This window comes from Lytechinus variegatus, chromosome 12 (assembly GCF_018143015.1).
Source record: "Lytechinus variegatus isolate NC3 chromosome 12, Lvar_3.0, whole genome shotgun sequence".
Classification (NCBI taxonomy): domain Eukaryota; kingdom Metazoa; phylum Echinodermata; class Echinoidea; order Temnopleuroida; family Toxopneustidae; genus Lytechinus; species Lytechinus variegatus.
Genome location: NC_054751.1, coordinates 27,399,122 through 27,427,063, shown reverse-complemented (window position 1 = coordinate 27,427,063; position 27,942 = coordinate 27,399,122). Strand labels below are relative to the sequence as shown.

The 27,942-nt window shown below is 36.7% G+C and overlaps 1 protein-coding gene across 1 annotated transcript; it reads left to right on the top strand.

The window, feature by feature from the left end:
- The first annotated feature begins 1,400 nt into the window (after nt 1-1,400).
- LOC121424925 (mitoferrin-1-like) lies at nt 1,401-26,772 on the top strand. Its single transcript, XM_041620816.1, has 4 exons — nt 1,401-1,818; nt 13,969-14,188; nt 18,793-18,849; nt 25,788-26,772. Exons 1-4 carry the CDS (start codon nt 1,504-1,506, stop codon nt 26,285-26,287), a joined length of 1,092 nt encoding a protein of 363 aa, XP_041476750.1. The 5' UTR covers nt 1,401-1,503; the 3' UTR covers nt 26,288-26,772.
- Nucleotides 26,773-27,942: the final 1,170 nt, after the last annotated feature.

The following is a 27,942-nucleotide window of genomic DNA, read 5'->3' as shown; positions in this document are numbered from 1 at the left end:
CCTCAGTTTGAAAAGCAATGGGGCATATATAGGCAGGAGGTTTATCATTTCCGTAATCTAAGAGAACAGAAATAAAAGATGGAGAGATGGTAAGAAAAGAGGAGGAAGAGTGTAAAAGGGAATGCCTGAGCTGTGCTTCTCAATCGTGAAATGAACATATATGACCTCGAGGTCATTTTGCTCCCCCTTCCCTCCCCATCAAAATATCCTTTCACTGGATATTTTGATGGTAATGTTAGAATAACATGTCCTCTTTCTTGAATGCAAGAGAAATGGAAGAAGAGAAAACAGAATGATTGTCTTACACAAGTGGTTTGAGCAAAGGAAAATCTCAAGAAATTAGGGTAAGAATGGAAAGAGGATCTAGGAGGCAGAGGAATGAAAAAATGATTGAGAGAAGAGGAAAAAAGGTAAATTTTAGAGGAGTTGAAGAAAACAAAAAGAAGTGGAGGAATAAGGAGTTTTTTTAAAGAGTTTAAAAAGATATGCGTGAGAGTAAGGGAGAGATAGGAATGGGGTATGAATGAAAGGTGAAATGATTAAAAGCCAATATGAACTTTTGAAAGTGGAGTAATCAAAGGGTTAGCATGAGAGTGTGAATTAGAGATGGAAAGGAGAAAAATAGCAAAATGGAGACTTTTAATCTTGATAATGAATGGTAATGGTTGAAAGAAACTGGAATTTGCAAGCATTGGCGGCGGAAGCCAAAAAATTAAGGGGGTGTCCACCTAAAATTTTGGGATGGACACAGGTAAAAAAAAATGGACAAGGCCGCCCCCCCAAAGGTTATCAACATAAATCTTAGGGGGGGACAACACACGTTTCAGGGGGGGTCCACGTGAATTTAGGGGGGAACGCAGAAAAAAATTAACAAGCAAAAAAAAAGGATATAAAAAAAATTAGGGGGGTGGACACGTCCCCCCCCCATCCCCCTTCCGCCACCTATGTTTGCAAGAGCAGCAGAGAAGTAGGAATTAATGGAGAATGTTGTTTTGTGGCAAAAATATACTGTACTTTTTCAGTGGATGAAAGAGGTATATAATAGTTGAATAAGCAGAGAAGAAGGGTATCGGGAAGTGAAAAAAAATATGGAAGTTCAGAGAGAATATTGACCAATTTTCCAAAGTAAAGTGATGGCAAAATTTATTATGAAACGTGTGGGCGTGGCAAAGCTACTAGTACTTTGCAGAGTGTGTTCTTTCGCGCGATTGAGCGAGGGATTTCCCCAGGCCAATCCCATGCCCCACCCCTCCTAATTGAAAGTTTGTTTGCTCGGTTGATCTCGCGCGCTCAATACAATTACTTCCGGGTACTGAGGAGTTCATGGCAGGCTAGGCATGTACGTAATATACTTCGCTATACACGTACAGTATACCGCCGCGCCGGGTACTACTACATGTAGTATATGCAGATTGCGCATCTCGGTATAGGACCTATTTGCAATATGGCTGATGCGATTTCGTAACGTGTGAAACGTGGTCGACAAGTTGACTGGAATTCCTGATGGAGAAAACATCTTCTATTTCTAGAGTTGCCGACTTTTCATCACCCAAGTTAGAATCTCTAAAAAAGTTACCACGGATTTCGAACTATGATAAGCTGTCTTTTCGTCAGCGCATCTCAGAAATGGACAATAATGATGCCGCTGAAAAGACGAGTTGTGGAACTGACTCTACTGCTGCAATTGCTGGGCATGTGATTGACTACGATGATTACGAGGCTTTACCCCAGAGCTCCACGCTGACCACGCATTTGATAGCCGGTGCTTTTGCGGGCATGGCCGAGCACTGTGTAATGTACCCATTTGATAGCGTGAAAGTAAGTTGGGAACAAGTGTAAAACCAAATCATGATTGAAACGTTCATGAGATTCAAAGTGGAATTTGGGCATGTATGATGGGATGACCATAATTTGCACACATTTTAAAAATTATGAAGTTGACTTTCAATCAAGAATTTCTCACTGCACAGCACAGTTCACCCAAAATTAATCAAAATCATAATGGAAGGCAAGATCCCACAGTCAAATTCGCTTGACGGATTTAAAGAGTAGGTTATGCTGGTATCGTCATCTCAAAATTCCATGACGATCGACTAGTGCGCACTTGGCTGAAAAAGTATTCATATAAAAGTGTAACCTTAATTTGCGCACGATTGTTTTGCAAAGATTTAGAAAAGAAATCAAGCAGACAAAGGTAAGAAGATAATTATATCAGATGAGGTTAAAATGTGATCAATTTTGTTGGTATCACATTTTACTTTGGAGACCTGGCTCTGCTTGCAAACTGGCGATTTCTCTAAACTATGCTTGTGGAGAAGTTCTGATTTTCTCGGAGCGGACGCAAAAGGTAAAAAAAATTGCTGATGTTATGCCACTATTTTCACAAACAGGTCCTACCTTAAAAAAATGTCTATGCTAGGGTAGACCTAATTTTGGGTTGCCTTTTCTGTTGATGATATCAGTTTTTCAAGATTTTGATTAAATTGAGATTTTGACCTTATGCAAAATAAAGTCACACCACCATTTGAGAAGAAGCTACATGTAGTACTACTAGTAGTAGACTCTCGCAATGTTAGTGATTGATCCCAGTTACTTACGGTAGTTAAAGAGAAATTCCAGTAGTTGCAGTAAACACTGATTTCATGAGAAAGTCTATAAAACAAGGCTTAATTGTCAGTATATCATCGAGGATCTAGATCTGGTACAGTTACATTAACTGAACTTTGTGAAACCTTGAAATCTACGCTGAAAAATGTTCACACCGAAGATCCCCAACACAGATAAGCGCACATGGGACAATGTATAATTATTGCTTAGAGCGTCGGGCCTGACCCTCTATCCAAATCCTGTGCTTATTTGCTGATTTCTCAGCCGCGAGCTAGCTGGGCGCCTTGCCACTTTCCTAGCCGTAGTAGGCCTGTAAGTAATGCTGTAACCGATTTTTAATCCAATTCCCGATCCGATTTTCCCCTTTTTTCTACATTTTTCCGAACTCCGATTTTTGACCAGTGGGGAAAAAATCGGATCGGAAAAACCAAAACATAACAAGACAAAAAAAAAACAAACACGTGGCGACATGTTTGCTGTCAAAATGCGCTGGTGATTTGTTTAGATCTCAGACAAAAGCGGTGGAAGGAAAAGAAGATAAAGGGGAAGAAAATTATGATTTGTTTTTATCTGTGATATTAGCGGAAAGGCAGGTGGAGAAGAAGATTATGATTTGTTTTGATCTCCGACATAATCGGGGAAGAACAAAACGATAATGATAATTGGTGATAATTTGTTTTGATCTCCGACAAAAATGGAGGAAGAAAAACAACGAAAAGACGATATGTTTTGATCTTAAGCGGAGGCAAATAAGATTTAGTTGAACACGCTGACATGCGCGGTAATATTTACGACTATCTGACTATACGTCCTCTAAGAGTTTACGATTACCTCCGCTATCACTACGATGTTGTAGAGAAGGTAAATAATAATAATGCGTCTTTTTCGGGAGGTCATGCGACCTTTATGAGATTACGATTACCTCCGCCATCACTACGATGTTGTAGAGAAGGTGAATATCACGGTAAACAACTCTAGATAATAATGCGTCTTTTTTGGGAGGTCATGCGACCTTTATGAGATTACGATTACCTCCGCCATCACTACGATGTTGTAGAGAAGGTGAATATCACGGTAAACAACTCTAGATAATAATGCGTCTTTTTTGGGAGGTCATGCGACCTTTATGAGATTATGATTACCTCCGCCATCACTACGATGTTGTAGAGAAGGTGAATATCACGGTAAACAACTCTAGATAATAATGCGTCTTTTTTGGGAGGTCATGCGACCTTTAAGAGATTACGATTACCTCCGCCATCACTACGATGTTGTAGAGAAGGTGAATATCATGGTAAACAACTCTGGATAATAATGCGTTTACCGTGATATTCACCTTCTCTACAACATCGTAGTGATGGCGGAGGTAATCGTAAACTCTTAAAGGTCGCATGACCTCCCAAAAAAGACGCATTATTATCTAGAGTTGTTTACCATGATATTCACCTTCTCTACAACATCGTAGTGATGGCGGAGGTAATCGTAATCTCATAAAGGTCGCATGACCTCCCAAAAAAGACGCATTATTATCAAAAGTTGTTTACCGTGATATTCACCTTCTCTACAACATCGTAGTGATGGCGGAGGTAATCGTAAACTGCATGACCTCCCGAAAAAGACGCATTATTATCAAGAGTTGTTTACCGTGATATTCACCTTCTCTACAACATCGTAGTGATGGCGGAGGTAATCGTAAACTCTTAAAGGTCGCATGACCTCCCCAAAAAGACGCATTATTATCTAGAGTTGTTTACCATGATATTCACCTTCTCTACAACATCGTAGTGATGGCGGAGGTAATCGTAATCTCATAAAGGTCGCATGACCTCCCAAAAAAGACGCATTATTATGAAGAGTTGTTTACCGTGATATTCACCTTCTCTACAACATCGTAGTGATGGCGGAGGTAATCGTAAACTCATAAAGGTCGCATGACCTCCCGAAAAAGACGCATTATTATCAAGAGTTGTTTACCGTGATATTCACCTTCTCTACAACATCGTAGTGATGGCGGAGGTAATCGTAAACTCTTAAAGGTCGCATGACCTCCCGAAAAAGACGCATTATTATCCAGAGTTGTTTACCATGATATTCACCTTCTCTACAACGTCGTAGTGATGGCGGAGGTAATCGTAATCTCAAAAAGGTCGCATGACCTCCCGAAAAGACGCATTATTATCAAAGAGTTGTTTACCGTGATATTCACCTTCTCTACAACATCGAAGTGATTATGTTGAAGAGAAGGTGAATACCATGGTAAACAACTCTGGATAATAATGCGTCTTTTTCGGGAGGTCATGCGACCTTTAAGAGTTTACGATTACCTCCGCCATCACTACGATGTTGTAGAGAAGGTGAATATCACGGTAAACAACTCTTGATAATAATGCGTCTTTTTCGGGAGGTCCTGCGACCTTTATGAGATTACGATTACCTCCACCATCACTACGGTGTTGTAGAGAAGGTGAATATCATGGTAAACAACTCTGGATAATAATGCGTCTTTTTTGGGAGGTCATGCGACCTTTAAGAGTTTACGATTACCTCCGCCATCACCACGATGTTGTAGAGAAGAGGCCTATCGTTGATCGGCGGTAGTGTCGCGCGCTGGAACGTCATTATCTTATTTTCCTTCCTCCGATTATGTCGGAGATCAAAACAACTCATCATCTTCTTCCTCCGCTTTTGTCGGAGATCAAAACAAATTCTGCCATCAGTGTAGCGTGCCGCATTTGTCCACGCGCCGGCCACATACAAATTTTAATGTATTTTTTTGTTTTTGAATATCTTCCGATCCGATATCCGAACCGATTCCGATTTTAGGAGCAAAACTTCCGAACCGAACTCCGATCCCGTAATTGCTCTAACTTACAACATTATTAAGTGGTCTTAAGTTGGTGGGACTTCGGCGCAACCCGATAAATGAAATTGATATCACTAAGATGAGTTCATGGAGTGTATTATTTTTTTCTGAATATTTCTATTTAATTTTTCCACGCATGTGGCTGAAATTTCCATTTCCACACGCATGGTGTTTGAACCATGCGTATTATACACTGGCGAGAACGCTGGTCACACTGAAAAAGTTTAATCTTGAAACTTCAGGTTTTTAAAATCCAATGTCATAATCGATTACGAGGCATCACACATACGAGACATATATGACAATGACATGACATCAGAGCTACCTAGTCGCACACATTATGCGTGAGACTCAAGCATTTTGGACTCTTGTTCATCCCCTCAAATCTCTGTCTCACGCAACTATCACAGCCTATCCCCATATACATTGTACACAATGTCTGTGATCTCACTCTGATTCACAGAAAATCTCATGCATAGCTGGTCTTGAACTTGGCATCTCTGTGACATTCATATTGGATTCTACGGGGAAGCAGGTTTAATTGAGAAAAGATATTGGTAAAGGTTCTTTAAAGAAAAATCCATCAGATTAGGCTAAAGAAAGAATCTATTATGATTTTATTTTTTTACTTGTGTTGTGAATTGTGATGTCATACATAAGCAACTTTCCCATGTTTTCTCCATATATTGCCTTCTTCCAGACACTGTCGAAGTTGCACAAAAATATTAACCCAATGAATAATCACTTGGATGGTATGGGCAAAGTCTCTTTTATCAGCTTCGCTTCAGTCTCAGAAGACGTCCAGCTTGATTCGAAAGTGATTGTTTGCCCGGCAAACAATCACTTTCGAATCAAGCTGGACGTCTTCTGAGACTGAAGCGAAGCTGATAAAAGAAAGCAAGAATTCGACACGATGTGGAACACTTGCAATCTTTTCTCGGCTTCGCTTCAGTCTCGTGTAACATCCAGCTAGCTGAGGAAGTGATAGCTTGCCTCGTCACCTGAAATCATAGTAGCTTGGGTCTGAGTCATCACAAGTATTACTCAACCCGAGTTTGGATGGTTGAAAGCAGAAAAAAAAAGAAAACATGGTTATGGGTCATGAAGCCGAAGTCCCCTACTTTAGGGTTACATGGTGATTTTTTCCTAAGATTCATTGCCTTTTCTTAGTTCAAAAGTCAATGAAGAAGAAAAAAGACTAGAAATTAAAAATTTCTATGAAAGTAAAGTGTATTGTACTTGTAAGCTTAGTAGTTGGAAGTCAAGTTTTTACAAAAATATTAATCTTTACAAAAATATTGATATTTGACGCTAAATAGCTAAAAATATTGAGAATCCCTATTGGCTTTGAATACATGTAGGGGTCACTGGCAGCACCGCTTCCGGCAGCAACCTTGGTGCCCCTTGTTAGAGCCTTAGAGGACATGCAACTAAATTTCCATAAACCTTATATTAATGTACATGTAGCCATGAAATTTTCTAAATTATTTTAGCTAATTAATTTAACTTTGAAAAGATACCAAATTTGTTGGAAATCCCCCTTGGTTTTGAAAATAATTAAGAACAATAACATGAATAATATTGGACAGCACCACCCATTCCTTGACTTAAAATCAAAAGAGCATAATATTTCCCAGGACCAAATGTAAGATGGGTATTGAGGCCAGTCAATAGGGTATCTACAACCTTGAACTTATCTGGCTTTGAATTATTGAATAGTGTTTTCATATTATCAGAAGGTTTATCTGTAGACATTATAAAACAAGGCCGTTAAACAATGATTATGTTATGTTTATGTTTTTGAATTAGTGATTATATGCAATGATTTAATAATTTTTCATAATTTTTCTCCATTCGTTTATACATCATGACCATTACCAAATGTACATATTTTACTTTGATATACATGTATGTATATATATATATGTATTATTTCAATCAATATCAGGTGCGTCTGGTCAGGTATGGGGAGGAAGGTCTGCGGACCATAGTTATTAAGTTAACTTTTTCCATACCCTGGCAGCTTGACCAGACGCACCTGATACAACGTAATTTTGTCTTGAATTTTATATTATGATCTGTATGACTCTATTGCATTTTGTATTCACCTGTTTGTAATATTTTATTTGATTCTGTATGCCGAATAAAATAATAATAATAATAATGACAGATTATAGATTTGGTCTTTTATTTCTAGGGGCACATACATTCTAAGCATGCCTAAGCCGCATGCCATACAGTATACAGGCATATTGTTCAGAATCTTAATACCCTAACAGTACCATGCAGTGGGAACTCCCTACATCTAGTATCAGACTGCAAACAATGACTTGCAACTTTTACACAGTTCTAGTATTATGAAATTTAAGTATGTACATGTACATCTAGCAGCGTTCAGAGATATCTATGTTACTATGTACATGCATGGCTGACTATGATAACACATTGTCTGCTGCTAATGTAGGAGCAGATTTAGTAGCACAGTATTTACATTAGTTAATGAGGGTACCTGTATAACTTTCATGATCTCGAAATACCTCTGCCATGTGTATAATGTGTGAAAGAATTCAGTCATGTGTATCAGTGTATACAGGTAGAGATAGATGCAGCGTTGGGACAAGGTCCCTTTGCTGTAACTGTAATAATAATACACACAGGATATGTACGTGCAATTGACCTCCTGTTGTTTTTTAGTGTGTTTCTTAGATTTGTGATAGTTAACAGGAAAGAGAAAATCTGTAAATATGTCATTGTGCAGGGATCCAAACTTCAAAACGAGGGCTCTACATGAATGCACAGCTTTACTGTGCAGGTAGAAAGGGAAGGGATTGCGATGTATGAGAAACAAGATTTCTTATACCCTTTTTACACAGGCTAAAATTTCCTTAACCTCGTACTATAGGTGGGGCTATATTGCCATTTAGCCCCACCTATAGTACGGGGTTAAGCTTAGCCCACTTTCTTTTTACATAGCATTTTTGCAAAGTGGGCTAACCCCACCTTTAGTACGGGATTATTTGGCCCTGCAAAAAAGCAGGGTTATCCCAGCAATTGCGGTGCTAAGAGCGATAGTACGGGGTTAAGATCATTAGTGTAAAACGAAAGTGGGCTAAGCTTAACCCCGTACTATAGTTGGGGCTAAATAGCAATTTAGCCCCACCTATAGTACGGGGTTAAGGAAATTTTAGCTTGTGTAAAAAGTGTACGAGTGAAGTACTTGTACTACGAATGATCGACAAAAACCACTAGTCCGGGGTTAGCGATTTTCGTGTTTAAAAAGCAAGCATTCCGTATCCGGGGTTAGCAATAACAATTTGGCATGTGTGAAAAGGAAAAAACATAGTACAGGGTTAAGGATAGTACGGGGTTAGTGATAGTCCGGGGCTAAGAAAATCCTGTGTAAAAAGGGTATTAAAGATGTGTGGTGGTGACTTCCTGAACTGAACAAACTTTGTAAAAAAAAAACCATCATATTTGCAGCCTTGTTGTTTGTGGTTAAGTATAAAAAAGGAATACTGAAGAAAAATTGACCAAAAAAAAAACTTCTTGGACTATTTTTTAGCAGACCAGCCAAAATTTGCTGGTCCATTAATTACAGTATATTTCTTAAACCTTATACAGATACAGAGATGAAGTATTCCCTTTTAAGAACTTGTTCTAAATTAAAACTAGTGTGACAAATTCAAAACTAAGGAATGTCACCAAATATTGTATTTCATTGACAAAAATAGAGGAAAATACATGTAGATGTGTAGCATCAGGCTTACTTTTGCAATCAGAAGATAATTCAATGGTTTATTTGTGAATCTTCTAAAATCTAACTGGAGATCAACCACTTTGCTTTTTTATCATTTTGGATCTGCTCTAAATTTGTTGATTACATGTGCAATGTGTAATTTGAACTTAAGTAAACAAGCAGATTGTATTTGTCAAGGTTGATCTTGTTACACATTTTTGTAGTGTCATTCATGAAATCACAGAAGAGTGCAATTTGTAAGAATAATGGACAAAGATTTTAACTTGAACAAGAATGAGCAAAAATGAATGTTTTGACATAAAAAATAAATAAATGTTTTGGGGTATATATATTAGAAAAGGGTGCTTTAAACAGTAGTCATTCTTTAGATTTCAATTATTTTTCTTATTGTTTATTCAATTTTTCCCAAATATTTAGTGATCAATTTGTTTCATTGATTTCTCTGTGTTCATACAAAGTTGTTTCAAGGGTTTTTATCTCATAAATGCATCTCTTTTTGCGGTGGACCCTGGCAGGTCTGATGCTAATGTTACAGGTAGATTGTGTAAAAACTCAGCTCTCAGAACCTACATGTAGAACTGCCAACAAGTAGGATTTTATGCTATTTAGTTGGATTTTTAAGGAAAATTACACTGACTAGGGTTTTCTCATTCAAAAAGATTTTTTTTTTACAAATGATGCTTTAATTTTTTTTCAACAATTATGTTTTTTGAAATTTGAAACAAAAGTAGGATTTTAGGCTCGAAAATAGGATAAAGAGAAATTAAGAATATGACTTTCGCCAATAAAGGTTGGCACTTGGCAGCTCTGATTATTTGATGAATGAAGTACATTAGCACAACTTTGTCAACCCTTCTTGCAGTGTTATTCAATAGTTTTATGATTTGATGTAGAGTTATTACATTACATTGAATATTTATGAAACCTTTGTTCATGAAATGTACATGTAGTTCAATCAGATCTCATAATGCTAGATCTACGTGTATTTCACATGAAGAAGGACTTAAAGAGAAATACCAGTAGTTGCAGTAAACACTGATTTCATGAGAAAGTCTGTAAAACCAGGCTTAATTGTCAGTATATCATCGAGGATCTAGATCTGATACAGTTACGTAAACTGAACTTTGTGAAATCTTGAAATCTACGCTGAAATGGGATCACACTGAAGATCGCCAACACAGATAAGCGCACATGGGACAGTGTATTATTATTGCTGGAATAAAGACCCGACGGAAGTGACTGAATCCGCGCTTATTTTGCTTATTTCTCAGCAATTACGCAATTTCTTCCAGAATCCTTTGGCACATATTTTTATTCATACAAACAGACACTTGGGTGGTCATTATATTAGATTATGTAAAAAGTCATTTTGAGATCGTTACCAGAACTGGAATTTATCTTTAATGAATAAGTAGGCACTGTACGATGTACATGTAACTGCTGATTTCATTACAGACCTTTTGTCACATGCATGTACATGTATGTTTGCCTTGGATTATTTATTCTGTTGGTGATGTGCTTGAATGAAAAGCCAAGAGTATTCAGATTCCTTATTTATCTGACTCCAGTGCAAACAAAACTCCCTGAATAGTTCTACTTGATGAAGTCAAAGATTCCAAGATGGCCGACACTCCTTGAAAGTTGGCAATATTAACAGCTTCGTTTTCTAAAGTCAAAGTGTTATTTGGAATTGAAAAGGCCGGGGGAAAAGACTGGGAAAGTAGAGTGGTATAAAGATATAGTAAAGTGGATTAGATTTCATGTTCAATCTGAAAAAGATTAAGCCAGAATAAGTCGTGGAACCAGTGGGGTTTGATTTGAACCTGTCATTTCCTGCTTGATGGAGAGTGACTCTGCCAGGATGGTGTTTCATAAAGTTGTTTGTAAAGTTACATACCGGTACATGTACATGTACTGTATCTACTGTACATGTGTACAACTTTAATTCTTTTCATGTTTGACCACAGTGCTTGTCACTTGCAATTTCCTCTGCAAAACGTTAACACTGAAAACAGGGAATACAAACAGGATGAAGATTTTTTTTTTTGCAACCTGGGAATTTGGGATACGGATGCCTGGTGATAACGGAATAGGCACGCTTCAATTTTATACAATGGGGATTTATTACTTTGAATCCATCCTATTCAGGTCTCAAATTAGGATACCATAGTAGTAAGCTTTCGTTTGTCTGCGACTGCAATGTAGTCCTAGTTCACCGGAAGTGGTGACACCACTCGTTCAGTATCACGTTCGTACGTTGATGAAAACAGTTTCGATTTAAGTCGAAGTACCTGTACCAGGGCACAGCATATACCAGCGTGATAGCGAGCGGGCCGGAGAATCAGGCGTAGCATCACGCTACGAACCAGTGGGGCGACTGTGTGCAACATTTGCACTCTTGCGCGAAAAAGCCGAAAAACACAGTTGTTTGGAAATAGAACATCAATTACTTATATGAAGTGTCTAAAAACAGGACTCACTAAATGTAATGGAAAATCTGGTAACAAGCAGTAATTTGCAGTTAACCAGCCCTGCTGAATCAACAAAACTCGAATGTTGATGTGGCTTCATTCATTTTTGCTAAGCTTGGATGGCGTCATTATGTACGAACTAGCGCTCGTTCGAGCACTCTGACACCGAATATCAAAACCCTCAAATACGAGTCACAGATTTGGGCAGTGAATGAGAAGGCTCGTCACAGATTACTTCATGCATCCTCAGCTCTCCCAAAATTCATTAATCTCGTACATCCACATGGCTCGTCACCAAAAACGAATGGTCTCTAATAGGGGGTGAAGGGAAGGCCACTTTGAATCCGGACCCCTGTATAGAAATGGCACATGGCCTTGTATGATTTTTTTCAACAGGGCACGAAGGCTAACAAATATTAGGCACCATGGCCAAACAAAAAGGGCATTCTTTGGAGAGAATACATACCGTGGCCACATGAAAAAAAGGCATTTTCAATGTACATGTATTACAAGCTGAAATTCGAAGGGCATCATGGCCATGAAGAGGCCCGGGCACCAACCCCAGGGGGGGGGGCACTTACATTGACGAGTGGATACCATGCACGACAAAAAAAACACGTAAAAAGGATGTCTTTTTCAAGAAAGAGCATGTTACGTACGTAACGTGATAAGGGTGTAAAAAACACAAAAATAATGAAAAAAGGGTATCTATTTCGCTAGGAAAGCTACGTGTTTAGGGTCGAATTTGCGTGGATGATAAAACAAAATTAAAATGTATAATGGATGTCCTTCTTGCCCCAACGGTACTTGCTTAGAATCCGATTTGTGCGAGGTGTGGAAGGTGGGGCCGTACTGTGTAAAGGTAAAACAGACGACCAACGGACCGGTGACATAACAATAAGATATTGCTGTACTTGTTTAGGGATTCATTTCAGAGAATACCTGCCAAGAATATCGTTTCCAATACTTGTTAAGGGTAGGGTTTCAGACGCCACTACTTGTTAAGGAGTGCATTTTCAGAATATGGAGAATACGTATTAAGGGTGCTTTTCGATACCCCATGGTCGCGCATGGTATCCACTCGTCAATGGCAGTGGGCCTCCCGGGGCACCAACTGCCATGGCCATCGGTGGCCATCAGCTAATCTGCAGACCTCCCCTTTCATGACATACCCTGTAAAGGAAGGACATTTAAATCTGATCCATCATTCACAGTTCTTCAGAGTGCACACTGCATAGGCTTATTATATGTATTCCTTGTATTCCTAAATCAATGAATGATTTAATGGTTCATAATTACATGTAAACCCACTTGAAGTTGAATGACCTTGCTATTCTGATTATTTTAGCATTATATAGAGATGGAAGTAATTTGTGTGTGTTTTACACTTGGTCATCTTTATAGACTGACTTTTACCCTTTTTACACAAGATTTTCTTAACCCCGGACTATCGCTAACCCCGTACTATCCTTAACCCCGTACTATATTTTTTCCTTCTCACACATGCCAAATTGTTATTGCTAACCCCGGATAAGGAATGCTTGCTTTTTACACACGAAACTCGCTAACCCCGGACTAGTGGTTTTTGTCGATCATTCGTAGTACAAGTACTTCACTCGTACACTTTTTACACACGCTAAAATTTCCTTAACCCCGTACTATAGGTGGGGCTAAATTGCTATTTAACCCACCTATAGTACGGGGTTAAGCTTAGCCCACTTTCCTTTTACACTAGTGATCTTAACCTCGTACTATCGCTCTTAGCACCGCAATTGCTGGGATAACCCTGCTTTTTTGCAGGGCCAAATAATCCCGTACTATAGGTGGGGTTAGCCCACTTTGCAAAAATGCTGTGTAAAAAGAAAGTGGGCTAAGCTTAACCCCGTACTATAGGTGGGGCTAATTCACCTATAGTACGGGGTTAAGGAAATTTTAGCCTGTGTAAAAAGGATAATAGTTATTTCACTTTGCCATCAATAAACCATCATTCAAAAGTAATACACTGGCGTCATCATTTATTGATTCTATGTTTTTGTTATACTTTGGATGAAATAATTGCAAGATGCATATTATAATATGAACTAAAACCCAACAAGTTAACATTTATTACCAACTCTGTTTCTGTCTATATCTCTTCCAATTTCCCTTCCCATCATCCCCTCTATCTCCCTCCCCTCCCCCCATCCATTTCCAAACCTTTATCCTTCCCCCTCCCTGCAACCCCCTTTCTCTTTAAATACTCTATCTTCCTCAACTTTCCTTACATACAGACACGAATGCAATCTATCAAGCCTTCACCCAATGCAATATACAAAAACGTCTTCAACGGCTTGACCACCATCATAAGGAACGAGGGAGCCAACGGAACTGTGAGAGGCATCAACGCAGTGGCACTGGGAGCAGGTCCCGCCCATGCACTCTACTTCGCATGCTACGAGAAGATTAAGAAAGTGCTCAGCTCTCATCCGGGCAAAAATCCTCTCGCGAATGGTAGGTTGCAACTGAAATATGTATAGGTTGATTTGGGAGATCGGTTGGGAGATTCTCAAAAAAAATCATCCATGAAGATTTATCCACTTTGTCATCATAATTTGATTAACAAAATATAATACTCAAGCAATTTTGAAAATTTTCAAATAAGGAAGAGAACATAAACCTGTTCACTGTTATTGAAACGGAGAACAGTTTCACGTCCGATTCAGGACACTTCAGCTCTGTAGTTTCACTTTCAGAGCCATTTGCCAAGGCTCTGTTTTCTGGAGGTCCAAATTTTATGTTATTTTTATAATGTGGGGGATGGGAAATTCATTCTACATGTACGTATTATGATTTTGATTTTGAAAGAATTGATTTTGTGACAAAAATACTGAATTCAGGTACTATTTTGCATGCTGTATGTCAACTGTTGGATTTTGGAGATTTTCTTTTTTTTGTCTTTCAAAAATGTGATTCCATACATTTTAAGTTTCACAAAATTTAGGAATAGGAAGTTATGTATTGCCCTTTTCATTTGACAATCTAATTTATTTGGAAGAAAATGATGACATGTTTAATAGTATTTTGTCATCTAATGAAGATGTTAAAATGTTAAACAATGACCTAACTTGATACTGACACCAAATTATAAAATTTTCTGATGATTTTTAAAGATATATATATGGAAAATTATTGATTTGATAGGGATGTAGGACGTATATTTAACACCTATAGTTTATATACACAGCTCTGCGTATACCTAATACGTAGTGTACACTGTAAACAAAGGAAAAAGGTGAGTACTTGTTGCACTTCAAAGAAATAATGCAGTGTATGTGTGTAAGTTCAAGTCTACCAAATCAGAGAAAATGGATTTAAAATGCATGTAGGAAATTTATTTTTAAATTTTTTTTGCTAATGATTCACTCATATATGTGGTCTACATGAGTTGATGGTGCCAGATACTATTACATACTTTGTATTTTATTATTTGAAATATGAAACAATTTCCTCCTCTAGCAATCTAATTCTTGCCCCCCCCCTCCAAAAAAAAGAGAAGAAATTCTCACAAATCTATGATTGATACTGGCCTCATTTGGATAATAAACCCTTTGGATGATTTGATCAAGTATCAAATGATCATAACTACATATGTGTAGATCTGTACTCTTTTGATATAAGGGTGCCTGCATGTATAAATGTTTAAAATATCAATCAAGATTTCATTTAGCTCATTCCTGAAGCATTTGTAGTGAGTGACTAAGTGCTCTACAACTATTGAAAGGTGTGAAAATACTATGGCAGTTCCAAAGACAGTAATTAATGGGTGTACTAGGTGATCCTAGTACTACATACATACGAACACATAAAGTGTATAGCTTTATAATTTAACAGCCTACCTGTGCACTCATAGAAATAAGTGCAGTCTTACAGCAAGCAGCTTTCGATGATAATAGAGGCTGTATTGTTAGTATGAACCATCTGGGACAAAATAGATCTTACATGTACTATGAAACATCTGCTGGTGGGAATATACAGTAGTTGACTAGAGGTCGAACAGTGAAGAAATGATTGTACCAGTACATGTAGATTCACATACATGTAGCTACGCATAGTTACACATGATTGCATATTTCATGTACATACAGTATTGGTCTTGTCTAGAAAAAAAATGAGTGAGAAATTGAATTTTGTGTATGTATAATGCTGAATATTGATTTATCTGAATTTATGACAGTTAAAATGAAAAATGGTACTTGATACTGCATACAGTACATGCTCAATTAGAAATGTAAAACAATTATCTTTGTGTGATAATAGCCCATATAATATGAACACTGTGTAAATACAGCCCCATTTCCCCCATTATAGCTCGTTACATTTTTTTTCCATCTCAACTTGAGGGCATTTAAAATTGAGAGGTGGCAGAGTAGACCTTTCTACATCATTGAAGCACTGTACATAGTATGTATCTCGCTCATTGGACATTGTACAGAAAGAAAGATTTGTTGACTTATACTCCAAATTGATGACACTAGTAGCATATGAGGAAAGTCAAAGTCCAGAAACGTGTGTAGTTCTTCTATTTGTGAATGGTAGGTACTGGAAAGAGCTGAAGTGCATACTATATAATACCCTATAACTCTGTCATTTCTTAATGAGACGGCATGATAGATCATTCCTCAGAGGAAAGGGCGTAGATTCTGTAACTTTGTACATCCTGCGATTTGCAACTAAATGTACTGTAGCACTGCTGTTTATTTATTTGAAGCGTGGGCAAATATGCACAGCAATGACAGCGTACAGTGAACATTAAATTTTTTATTGGGATTATACATGTAATCTTATTTTCATAGTTTGAGCATGGAGATCACTTATAAAACTAGCAAGCAGGTCATCACACTTTATATGGGTTTATAGTAAATGTAGGCCTGAGTCATTAATACCTAAAAAATGTTGAGTGGTGCTTAAATTCACTCGCAGGTTGGAAAAGGTGCTAGGCTACTCCACCACTAGTTTAGATGGGAGATGTAAGAGATGAGGAAACTGTAAAGATTGTATTTTCATGGATATTACGTTGTTTATTGAATTAAATACTCATGAATATAATCTTTATTTTCTCAAATACTTCATAAAAAATCAACCCTGCTTTAAATTCACAAGAGTAATTTTTGTAGGAGAATTAAAAAAATTCTCTGTGAAAAAAAAGAGGCCTGTCTAAGCTCTTATGCTTTCTTTGTTTCATTCTTCCTGGTCGACTCTGGAATCAACTCAAAAGAAAAAGCAACTCATGCCATTATTTTGTGGATATGAGGGCGCCAGGCTGTGTTGGGTGGCCGCCAATGAAGTAGTTTGCACTGCGTGAGCGCGGCAGAGAGTCCGGGTGTCTTTGTAGATCATAAGTACCTCTTAAACACCTAGGAGCCAAGTGAGTCTTTGCTTTCGGATTTCAGTTAATCTTAAAGCTCTTTATTTGTCAGCTTGTACAGTAAGCTTAAAGTTAAGGGAATGGCTGCAGCTTCATATTGATTTGATAATTTTTATTCGAGATTTCAGAGCATGAAACAGATGAGAACATAAGAACTTGTATTAATTACTTAAAAATCTTGTGAAACCTGAAAATACAAAACAGAATTTGATCACGTCTGTTTGGGTCTGGGTGGCTAACCGTTTTGACTCGGGCCTAGCACAGTATTTGATATTTGTTGGGGATTATACTGTAATATTTTTTATACTTTGAGCCTGGAAATGATATTGAAATCGAGCAATCTGGTCAACTAATTTTCGAGATAAGAAGTTCCATTGAAAGAAATAGCAAGTGTTGCTGATTGTAGTTAGTCAATAGAAATTGGTAAATATAGATATCACTTCCTATAAACTGAAATAAAACGCATGCAATAAAATGTATATCAATAGAAACTGGCAAAGATATGGCAATCTCACCAATTTCCTATTATTGAGTCAGAAATGAACACAATATTTAGAATCGGCTCTTTACTTGTGCTACATTCCCATGTGGTTTTGTGAAAGAGAGTATTTCTTCTATGACATTGTAGAACAATGTACCGGTAATAAAATTACATAATACATGTAACTTAACCTTCACCAGACTCAATAATGACATCCCGAAATTGCAAAGAAATGCAATTACTTTTAATATTATAGTTTGATATTTATGTAAGGTATTTTTCATAGATTTTATTGTTTTCTCTCTCTAAACCTCTAAATTTTTAGTCACTCTGATGATACCAAAGAAAATTTGAAATTGAAATGAAAACGTGAATGAAAGTGGCAAAGGAATATCACCTTTTTAATCAAAATAGTTTGGATTCATTTCAGTTTGCTTGCAAAAGTGGTGAGGTCCACAATGATATATTTTTTTAATATATAGAAAAAAAGTGAAGACAGGTAGATTTCTTTTATACCCAATTTTATGTTTACATGATAGGGTAGTTGGCACATCATGACAATTTAGTTTCTCATAAGAATATTGCAATTAGTGAGTATGAAAAACCTGTTTTTTCTCGGAATGGTCCAAAGTGGACCTAACCCCTTTTAAAACTAAACTCTTCAAATAATAAACAAACGTTTTGACATCAAGATTGAAAAAAAAGAATTTTATAAGAGTTTGCAGATTCTGTTCACTTGCGTAACTTGCACAGCTTGACATGGAAGGTACATTAATGTCAAAGTCAGAGATTATTTTATTATCTACCATACAGTACATAATTGTTTTTTTTTTGGGAGAACTAGAGTTGTAGGATGGAATTTCATAAGGCTGCTTCAAATTTAGACCGTGGAGTTTGGACTATTCAATTTTTTTTTAGGCTGCGCTTCTTTTAGTTTTAACATGTAACAGACGCAAATTCAGCATACCATACTTAGGATCATTAAATCATTCCATAATGTGCATTGACCATTAAAGCGCACCTATAGCACAAAGTAGTCCATGGTCTAAAATTAACCACCTTTGTGAATTTCACCCAAAGCGATCGCTATTTCTGGATCAGACTGAAATAAATCTTAGCTGCGTCATAGCTGAGCAGGTGATTGAAGTTCGTGACATATTCAACAATATTTTTTACTGCCGTTCTAACATCTCCCGATTGTCTTTACAGCGGTCGCAGGTGGCCTAGCAACAGTCATCCATGATGCTGCCATGAATCCTGTAGAAGGTATGGTATCAAAACATCCATTCATTGGATCAGAAAAGATTAGGGGTGGGAAAAATTGGGAGCTCAGGGTGAAATAGCTCCTCAAGAACCCCAACATACTAAAAAGAGAGCTCTTTATTATTATTTATTCGGCAATTCAAAATACATATATTATAGTACAATACAATTTACATAAACAATAGGACATAAGTGACTTAGTACAAAGGACCTGGAATAGAGATGAAGGGGCTGCCTGGGTTTGGAAAAGGTTAACTAAATTACCATGACCCACAGGTCTTCCTTCCCACACCCCTTTACCTCCATCCAGGTCAGTATAAGAATATAAAAAAAGAAACATGAATTAAAAGTATAGAACTGAGAGTGGCAACAGTTAATTTGAGGGAAACAAGTGTACCATGGATCAATCAGCAATCATTTCAATTGATTCATTGCAATATTAATAATTAAAGAAAAGGAAAAAAATAATAATGCAGTTATTTGACTTGACAATGTACATAAAAAATTATCTAAACAGTTTTGAATCTTATTTGACTAATTTATTATTGGAGGACACTGCAAGAGCTTGACTACGATTAGATAAGAAGTTAAGGTACACTGAAGAATTTGTATTCATGTAATTCCCATAGTGTCCAGTGAGAGATCTGTAAATACAATGTAGGAACTTTTCACTGTCATGCTCAAAAAGCAGCACTGTAGAATTAGACCCCCCCCCCCCTTTAGAGGTTATTTCAACTATATTGCCCAAATTCACAAAGGTAGTTGCATTAAAATCTCACATTGGTTCATTAAAAAAAAATGTAATTTTTTTTGTGTGTGAAGATTTGATTGGTTATTTAGAATACATGTATATAGATTTTTTTTAATTTCATTTCGAACAATAAAATATGGCTTTTCTTTATTTTTATTATTATTTTCATATTCACCAATAATGACAATAATGCATCTGGAACCCTGATTTTTCAGCCCAGTCATTTCAGATAATAGCAAGTTTAATGTACACGTAGGTCTGTATCATAAGTGTTACATTTACCCCGTTGTATTAAACACAAATGTGTGGTCTTTATTTGTTACAACTGGCAAGGAATTGTATTTGGTCATTTTCAAACGTGAGTGACACGACAATCGGAGAGGTTTAAGGGCTCATATCTTCAAACTTAAAGGTTATGAATCAATCATGACTACTATATTATATACAATGTAGGACTGGCATGGGCCACTACGAGTTTGATTTGAATTCAACAATTTGTTTAGTAGATATGATTAAAAAACGGTGCGTGAGTGACACGACAAATTTTGGACATGGGTTTCTGACCACTAACACATATGGTTGGATTCGTGCCCAAGTAGTTGTCATGGAGTACTGTGAGTACCAGTAAATGGACATAAATAGTGTACCTATCTAACACATATAGTCAAAATCAATCAAACCTTCTCTATGGAAAATGGTACCCTCCTATATACCGTGAGTGACACGACATCCAAAACGTGAGTGACACGACAAGTGCAAAAAATACAACATTTATTTCAACAATGAAAACTTTTTTGCATGATGTAGAAGAGTAAAATACCATTAACCAAAAACAAGCTTGATTACATAATAACTGCTTTCTTTAAAGTTCATAATATGTCATCCTGATGTTTTATTCTTGGTTTATGGTCATATTTGCCCATCAACTCACATTCCCTATACCATACCACATTGTCACACTAGGGCTTCTACCACTCTCCTCTTTAGAGGAGGAGGGGGCACTTGAAGGAGGTGTTATGAGGTCTTGGCACTGACATCAACTCAAACATTCTTTTTGTGGCCTGATATCATTCAAAACTTTAACTCTTTCTCCCTATCTGTATATGAAAGTTTACGGGTTTATACAATTCAGCATCCACAATGGATGGAATAATTTTTCCTTGTAAGAAAGGTATTCTCAATAGTCACTCACATCATCTGGCATGGTCTGGTAGCCAATGATGTCATGTATGACTCCTCTTTCTTGAAATATTGGATTACAATATTATCCTCCTTTAATATTTTAGGCATTGTCCAAATAGGACATGGCAGTTTTAATATCTTTTGGTACCAAACCACAATCACGTTGCTGCACACTTCAGATGGACTATCAGCAAATCCTTGAGAAACTTGGGAATTCAACTCAACAAGCATAGGTTTTCTCCTGAACACTGCTTGTATGTGGACCCTCCCAAGGCAGTACATGTAGGCACTGTACCAAAATTCAGAGCTATGCTTTTAGCTGGAATCTTGTAAGTGCCTTTTCATTGCTGACTATTTGATCATATACCATACCACGGAATCCAGGGAAAGCCACAAGGTGAAAGACGCAGTCAGTACATGATTCTTGCAGTCTGCTACTATTACATAACAACTACAAGTCATTAGCCTTTCCTTTTCTAAGCCCTTGGATGTCACACTAAAATCAAATTCAGCATCCCAACCAGGCTCCCTTTATACCTCAATAGCTTTTCCCCTCAAGGTCCAGCTCTGATCTTATCAGGGTACCCCCCAAAAAAAAAAAAAAAAAATTGATCTACTGGTACATGGCAACCCATCAAAGTTGCTCAAATCAAAATGCGGTCTCAGTTGGGACTTGTTGGGACCTACATGAACATGCATCATTTTGTTGTAATGAATATGTGTAAATGCAAATCTGCTCTGAACACACATCGGCCCGCTTACGGTAGTTTGCTGTTCAGAACCTGTATGTAGTTAATCACTAGCGGTATGAATGGTGGCCGAACAAATAATGATTTTGAACTTGGCATGTAGCTGCTTCAAGCAATATCCAAAATGTTCTATCAAATCTCAGTACATTCTCACCTGAAATGTTTGTTATCTTGCAAATTTGTTTATTTCATGTCCTGGAATACAAGCTTTATGGCAAATGAAAAGGTTGATTTAATCAGTCAGAAGGAAAAGAAAAATATTTTCTTTTCCAAATTTGAAAAAATGTTTGGTGTTCATGGTGATCTCTTATATCTCATGTACACTACTTTACCACTAAAATTTCAGCAAATTTCAAAAGGATCCCTGACTTTTCTAGCTATGAGTATAACAAAGAAATAACATTGCTCAAAAGAAAGGTGAACTTTCTGCTCATTTCTGTAAATGGAGACAGAGAATGTTCGAGTAATACCTAGGTATGACTTGAACCATCACCAACCCTTTATGCATTGTATGTCCATTGCTAAAGTATAGTGTTTTTTCTCTTGATACATTCATAATTTTGTGTTGATTATGTTGTGATATTCATAATCACAGTACATTCACCAAAATATGAATTAGGATCCAAGTCTTCACACCAATGGAAAATTGTCAGGATTTTTTAAACCAAGGCAACCACGGAGAGGAGAGAAAATAGATGAACTCAATGTCGAATTCAATATTTCCATAAAAAGGAGTAAAATTAGGAAGATGGAGAAAATTATTAGCCTAAAATGGGCCTAAATGATGTCAGGAACAACATTCTAACTGTATCCCTGGTAAAACGCTTCAAAAATTACTGGATGTCCTTTTTTAAACACAATTTAATACCGTGAGTGACACGACATTTCGTGAGTGACACGACATTGTGAGTGACACGACACAACTTTAACAGTTAATTTTAGCTTTACCTTAACACATTGGACCAAGTTACTTTATACGCAATAAGGTACAGATAAACTGTATTTGCTCCAGTACTGGGATAAATTAATTTTCAGAATACACAGCTCTAGAAAACTTTTTGCATTTAAAACGTGAGTGACACGACAACCAGTTTTGAAAACTTCAAAACCCAATTTTTTTCAGAAAAACACTTCACAGAATTTTTTTTGTTATTTAGGAGTTAGATACAATAAACAGCTTGTATCTTGCCAACAAATGCGCTTCTAATACAAATTTTATATTGTGATAGGCAATATGTGAATTTTAATGCAAAAATCAACATTTTGTAACATTTAATTTCCCTAGCATAAAATTCACTGTATCTCAAGACATAATTAATAATTTTATGTAAATGAAATGGAAAAATATACTTTAAGATGTCTAGTTTCAAAAAACATTGAAGCCTAATGATTTCTAGCAAGTTTTAATTTTCACCCCCATGTCCACTTTTGTTTGAAAATGACCATTTATGGTATTTCAATAATCCATTTAGCTAGGGGTATCACCATCTTATGTATTATTTACAATTCATAATCATTCCAGATTAAAAGATACAGATACATTCTTCAAATGTGACACACTGCACTTAAAAGATATAATACGGTACATGTACTTTTACTAATACTGGCTTAACAGCAGCATTGCATGTGTGCCTTCATTGGTATCACCGCTGGTATCGATTTCATTCACATGCTGCTCTGAGAATTGATTATACAGTATTCCTGCCAAAAATGAATGAACTGTTAAAGACCTTTTTTACATGTGTGTAGCTATGCAGCTGTCGGCCTATTAAGCATCAGTGATACATGACCTTTCCTCAACACATCCTTGCTGGTTGCTCACAAATAATACAATATTTAGGTCCGTCTATTAAAAAATTTACTATCTTTACGTGCACTGCCATGCACGGATTCGTTGACCTTGGGGGTTTCTTTTGTGGAGAAATGATTTTGCTTGGAAATGGGGTCAATTTGTTTTGCCTGTGGTTTCCTTCAACAGTAAGTTGTCAAGAATAGAGATTAGGACATTGTGGTATCATGGGGAATTAGAGATTTCTGGCAAACCATCTTGATATACATGTGAAGGAAATGCAGAGGAAACCATGTGTAACATGTACTGAAAGTGAATGTCAAAGTTGGCTAGACTATAGTCAGGATTTTCCATTTTCTCATCAATTTCATTGAAACCAAGTAATGTAGTAAGTCCTGTGGAATTTCCAAAATGATGAAATTCCTTGAAAAAAAAGAAAGATGCTACCTACGTGTACTGTGACGGGAATAAGGCCAAAAATGGCGATATGGAGTTGGGAATTTTTTAAATCTGTTATCACTCACCTTAGGAAGGAAATTAGTCATCAAGAAAAAAACTTTTTGGATTTCTTGAACTCCGGGGCATGCCAAAGTGGCTTAAAAGTCGTGTGAATTATAATCCAATCTGAATGTCTCGAAATAATTGCAAAGAAATAGTATACAAATAATGATTGTTTATGAGTGCAATGGACAGAATACTTCATGAGGTGAAAGATGAAAAGATCCATTCCAAGAGGTGTAGTCGAGTTGAATGGATCGTTCATTTCATCTTTCACCGAATGAAGTATTTTGTCCATTGCACGAATGTAGGAGCATTCATTATTTGGTTTATATGACACTTAAAACTAGATTAAGTTTCATAAGAAATTTATCAATGACAATGCAAAATATGATCATGCAGTGTGAGCTCAGTCTGTTGATTGTCACGTATGTCGCGTACATAATGCACGCGTGCAAGGGACAAAATCGTGTGGATCCAAAATTGCATGATGAATGGATCCTAAATTGCATGTTCGATGATGTCATAGTAAAACGAGCAGAATGATCGATATCAAACAACCAATCAAATGCCAATGATCTATCTACATGTAGGTGTCCTATAATCTTAAATAACAAATTTTTGAGCCAATGTACGAAAGTGATGCTAATTATACCAACGGGCGATCTTTCCAACAGCATTCTTATGATGAGTAAATGTTTACAACATCGCTGCTTTTAACGTTTTTAACAATGTATTCATACAAATTTTAATTGGTTTCAGAATTTTTCCTTGGTAATTAATTATCATTCTATCCAATGGACATTTATTATTTTATCACCTGAATTTGGATATTCTACAATTTACATGCACATGCATACTATGTTGCCCTTCATGTGTATCCTTCCTTGAGACATACTGTACATTCCACATAAACCAAAACCACAGGAAATGATGACAGCTCCCTTTTTCTTTCTCTCTCTCTTAAAAAAAAACATCCTGGTTTATTAGAAAAGGGTGCTATGTTATTAAGCCTCTTTTTCTTTTTATTTTTGTCATTGTAGTATCGGGTTGTACCTGGTGAAGATTTTTGCCATTGATATTATGAAATGACTCCTACTGTTACAAAATAAATGTCATGCACCAGGATGTATTCAAACGTGATAGGGTTGGTTGAACTCCTACATTGCATTTGGGTATTGTCAGTGCAATGACATTTTTTCATAATATAACCAGGATGTTACAATATGAATTCCTACCGCTTTCTTTCTTTGTTTCTTTCTTGCTTTCATTTATTCCTTCTTTTATTCTTTATTTTTTCTTTCACCATTTCTTTTTCAGTCCTTTTTTCCTGTTTCTTATCTTGTTTTATTTTCCCCTTTTTTCTTTTGTTTATTTCTTTCTAGATTTATCTCTTTTTTAATTCATTATTTCTGTTTCTTCTTATCTCACTTTCCTACTTTTTTTCTATTTCTATATTTTAATCCCATTTAGTGTAACCAGCAATTTAAATCATTGTTTTTTGTTTTTATTTATATGTAAAGAATTACTAATACAATTTGATGTTTGACATTTTTTTCTTATTTAACACTAGAATATAACTGGACTTTCATTATCTTTTTATCAATCTTTTTTTAAGGATTGATTCAAATCAAACTCATAAGTGGTATTGGTTTGGCATAAGAATTGATCCTATGGTTCTAACCAAGGTCAGCATGCAGATTTATTTATTTCTTCTCATTGGGCTTCATATGATGTAAGCATAATTGCTCTACAATATTATGTCACAAATAACAGATTTCCTTTTGTTTATTCCTTCTTTTCCTTTCCTTTTCTGTGCTCTCATCTGGTGTATTACTGGATTGACCTGGATCTCCATTACATCACACCGGCTTGACCTTCACCACCGAAAATCATGGCTTTCTGCTTGCTGTCGTTGAACTGATCATCGTGATATCAACATGAAATATTGGTGCCAATTTGAATCGAACAGTGATCAAGCAACGCATGCAGATGTACAACAGCCCCTACAAGAACGTAACAGACTGTTTTAAGCGGGTGTGGAGAACTGAAGGCTACAATGCCTTTTACCGGAGCTACACCACCCAGCTCACTATGAATATACCCTTCCAAACCGTCCATTTCGTCACCTACGAACTGGGCCAAGAGTACCTGAACTCTGAACGAAAGTACAACCCAAAGACACACGTCATGTCGGGCGCGTTCGCGGGAGCCTTCGCCGCCGCAGTCACGACCCCGTTGGACGTTTGCAAGACTCTGCTGAACACGCAGGAGCGGGGCGTGACTAATGGGAGGTCGTCAATAAATGGCATGCTCCATGCCTTTAGGACTATATACGACATCGGCGGGCTCCGCGGTTACTTCAAGGGTATAGGCGCCAGAGTGGTGTTCCAGATGCCGGCCACGGCGCTATCATGGTCAGTCTACGAGTTCTTCAAGTACTTCTTAACGAACCAATGGCCGAATACATAGGGGAAAGATCTTAACGTCTTCTACGTGCAAGAGCTTTTTTAGGTCCATATAAATTCCCTTGATAAACGGCTAAAAGAGGTTGATAAAAAATAACTTTTTTGTTACCTTTTATTACCCCACACATTTGTATATTGAGTATTTATGACACTTTCCCTCGTAGACCATTAAAATGCAACTTAGACCTACACAGATAGGAATTCAATGCGAACCTGTTTTGGATAAATGTGTTCTCAACCCTAGTCATATCCCATCCCATCTCCTCTTTTGTCATGCAGTAAAAATTGTCGATCAATTTAGATTTTTCACCATGTGATGTTATAAGTGGGCCTTTTAGCTGCAATAACCTTTGTCATTTGTTGCTTGTGAATTAACACACAAATCTTGAGGTCGTTTTCCCTTTTTAAATCTGTAAACGAATATCAATAGTGAACTATGTAAGAGTGCTCATGCCTGTATGATCACAACATTGCTGTTCAATGTTCTCTCTCTTTAAGAAAAAAATGTGCATGATATTCTGTCCAACTTCATTTTAAATTGCCTCATGTATTTGCTGTATAATGCGCACATAAAAGTGTATCCGCTCGCAATGAACATGTATGTTAACTACAAATATTGAGCAGCATTGTTTATTTTGAAAGTACCAAGTTTAAAAAAAAAAATCAACATTTGTTGATTCCTCTTTATGTATCGGAACAGATGTGCTAAATTTTTCAATAATGAAAATTTTAAATCCAAGTTGATTTCTTTTTTATGGGGGTAAAATATGAGCTGTTAAAGGGAGGGGGGAGGGACTAATGTCTTTTTTTTTTAATTAGTAGAGACACTGATCTCATCAAAGTCTCCAATGACCTCCTTATTTCTAATTTTTGAGCCCTAAAAATTCTGAAAAAAAAAAACGAAAAATTCTTACATACTGCATCCAGTTTTATTGCATATTGCATCAACGCTTCTTTACTCAATGACAAACAAATATTTAAAGCAAAATCATCAAATGTATCTATAAATTGGCAACTTGATAATTTGCACATTGAATTTTGCCGCTCTCAACGTTAGAAAAAATAGCAACGAAAGAAAAACTTCTGCCAATCTGAAGAAGAAAAGTTGTTCAAATTTGATGTCGGATAATTCAATGCTGGGGATGTGTTCAGCTTATTTTTTTGCACAGGAAGGCAGTACTGAATATTAAGAGAAGACTATTTGGGTATTCTGCAGAATGTCCCAATAAATTGACATTGAGAAGCTAAATTTTATCTCGATGTATGTTGCAGTCAACTTGTCCAATGGGAATGCATTTGAAACTTCTGTATGGTAGAATGTTTGCTCAATTTTTTTTCATTGTAAAGAAAAATGGGAAGCAGCGTATATTTGAAATCATTAGTTTGGTATCAATTTAAAGTGTCATCTTTATCGTGCAGTCTTGCACATTTACAAAGTCTATTTCAGGGAGCCTTCATCATGTGTAGACCTACAAAATTATTTTTTTCTTAGGAAAACTATTCAATCACAACCTATGAAATACGGGAACATCGTAACTACTAGTTTATTACCTTAATCCAAACTAGTAAAGCTTCATTTAAAGAGCGTACTCCGCTAAGCAGCTGGCGTCCTCAATTTGATAGTACAGATTTTATGGAATATTTTTTTTCTTATTTATG

What these genes read in the sequence shown, in the direction of transcription:
- LOC121424925 (XM_041620816.1), top strand. Translation starts at nt 1,504, where the DNA reads ATGGAGAAAACATCTTCTATTTCTAGAGTTGCCGACTTTTCATCACCC. An exon ending in ACCCATTTGATAGCGTGAAA is followed by an intron (nt 1,819 to 13,968) that starts GTAAGTTGGGAA and finishes CCTTACATACAG; the next exon opens with ACACGAATGCAATCTATCAA. An exon ending in CAAAAATCCTCTCGCGAATG is followed by an intron (nt 14,189 to 18,792) that starts GTAGGTTGCAAC and finishes TTGTCTTTACAG; the next exon opens with CGGTCGCAGGTGGCCTAGCA.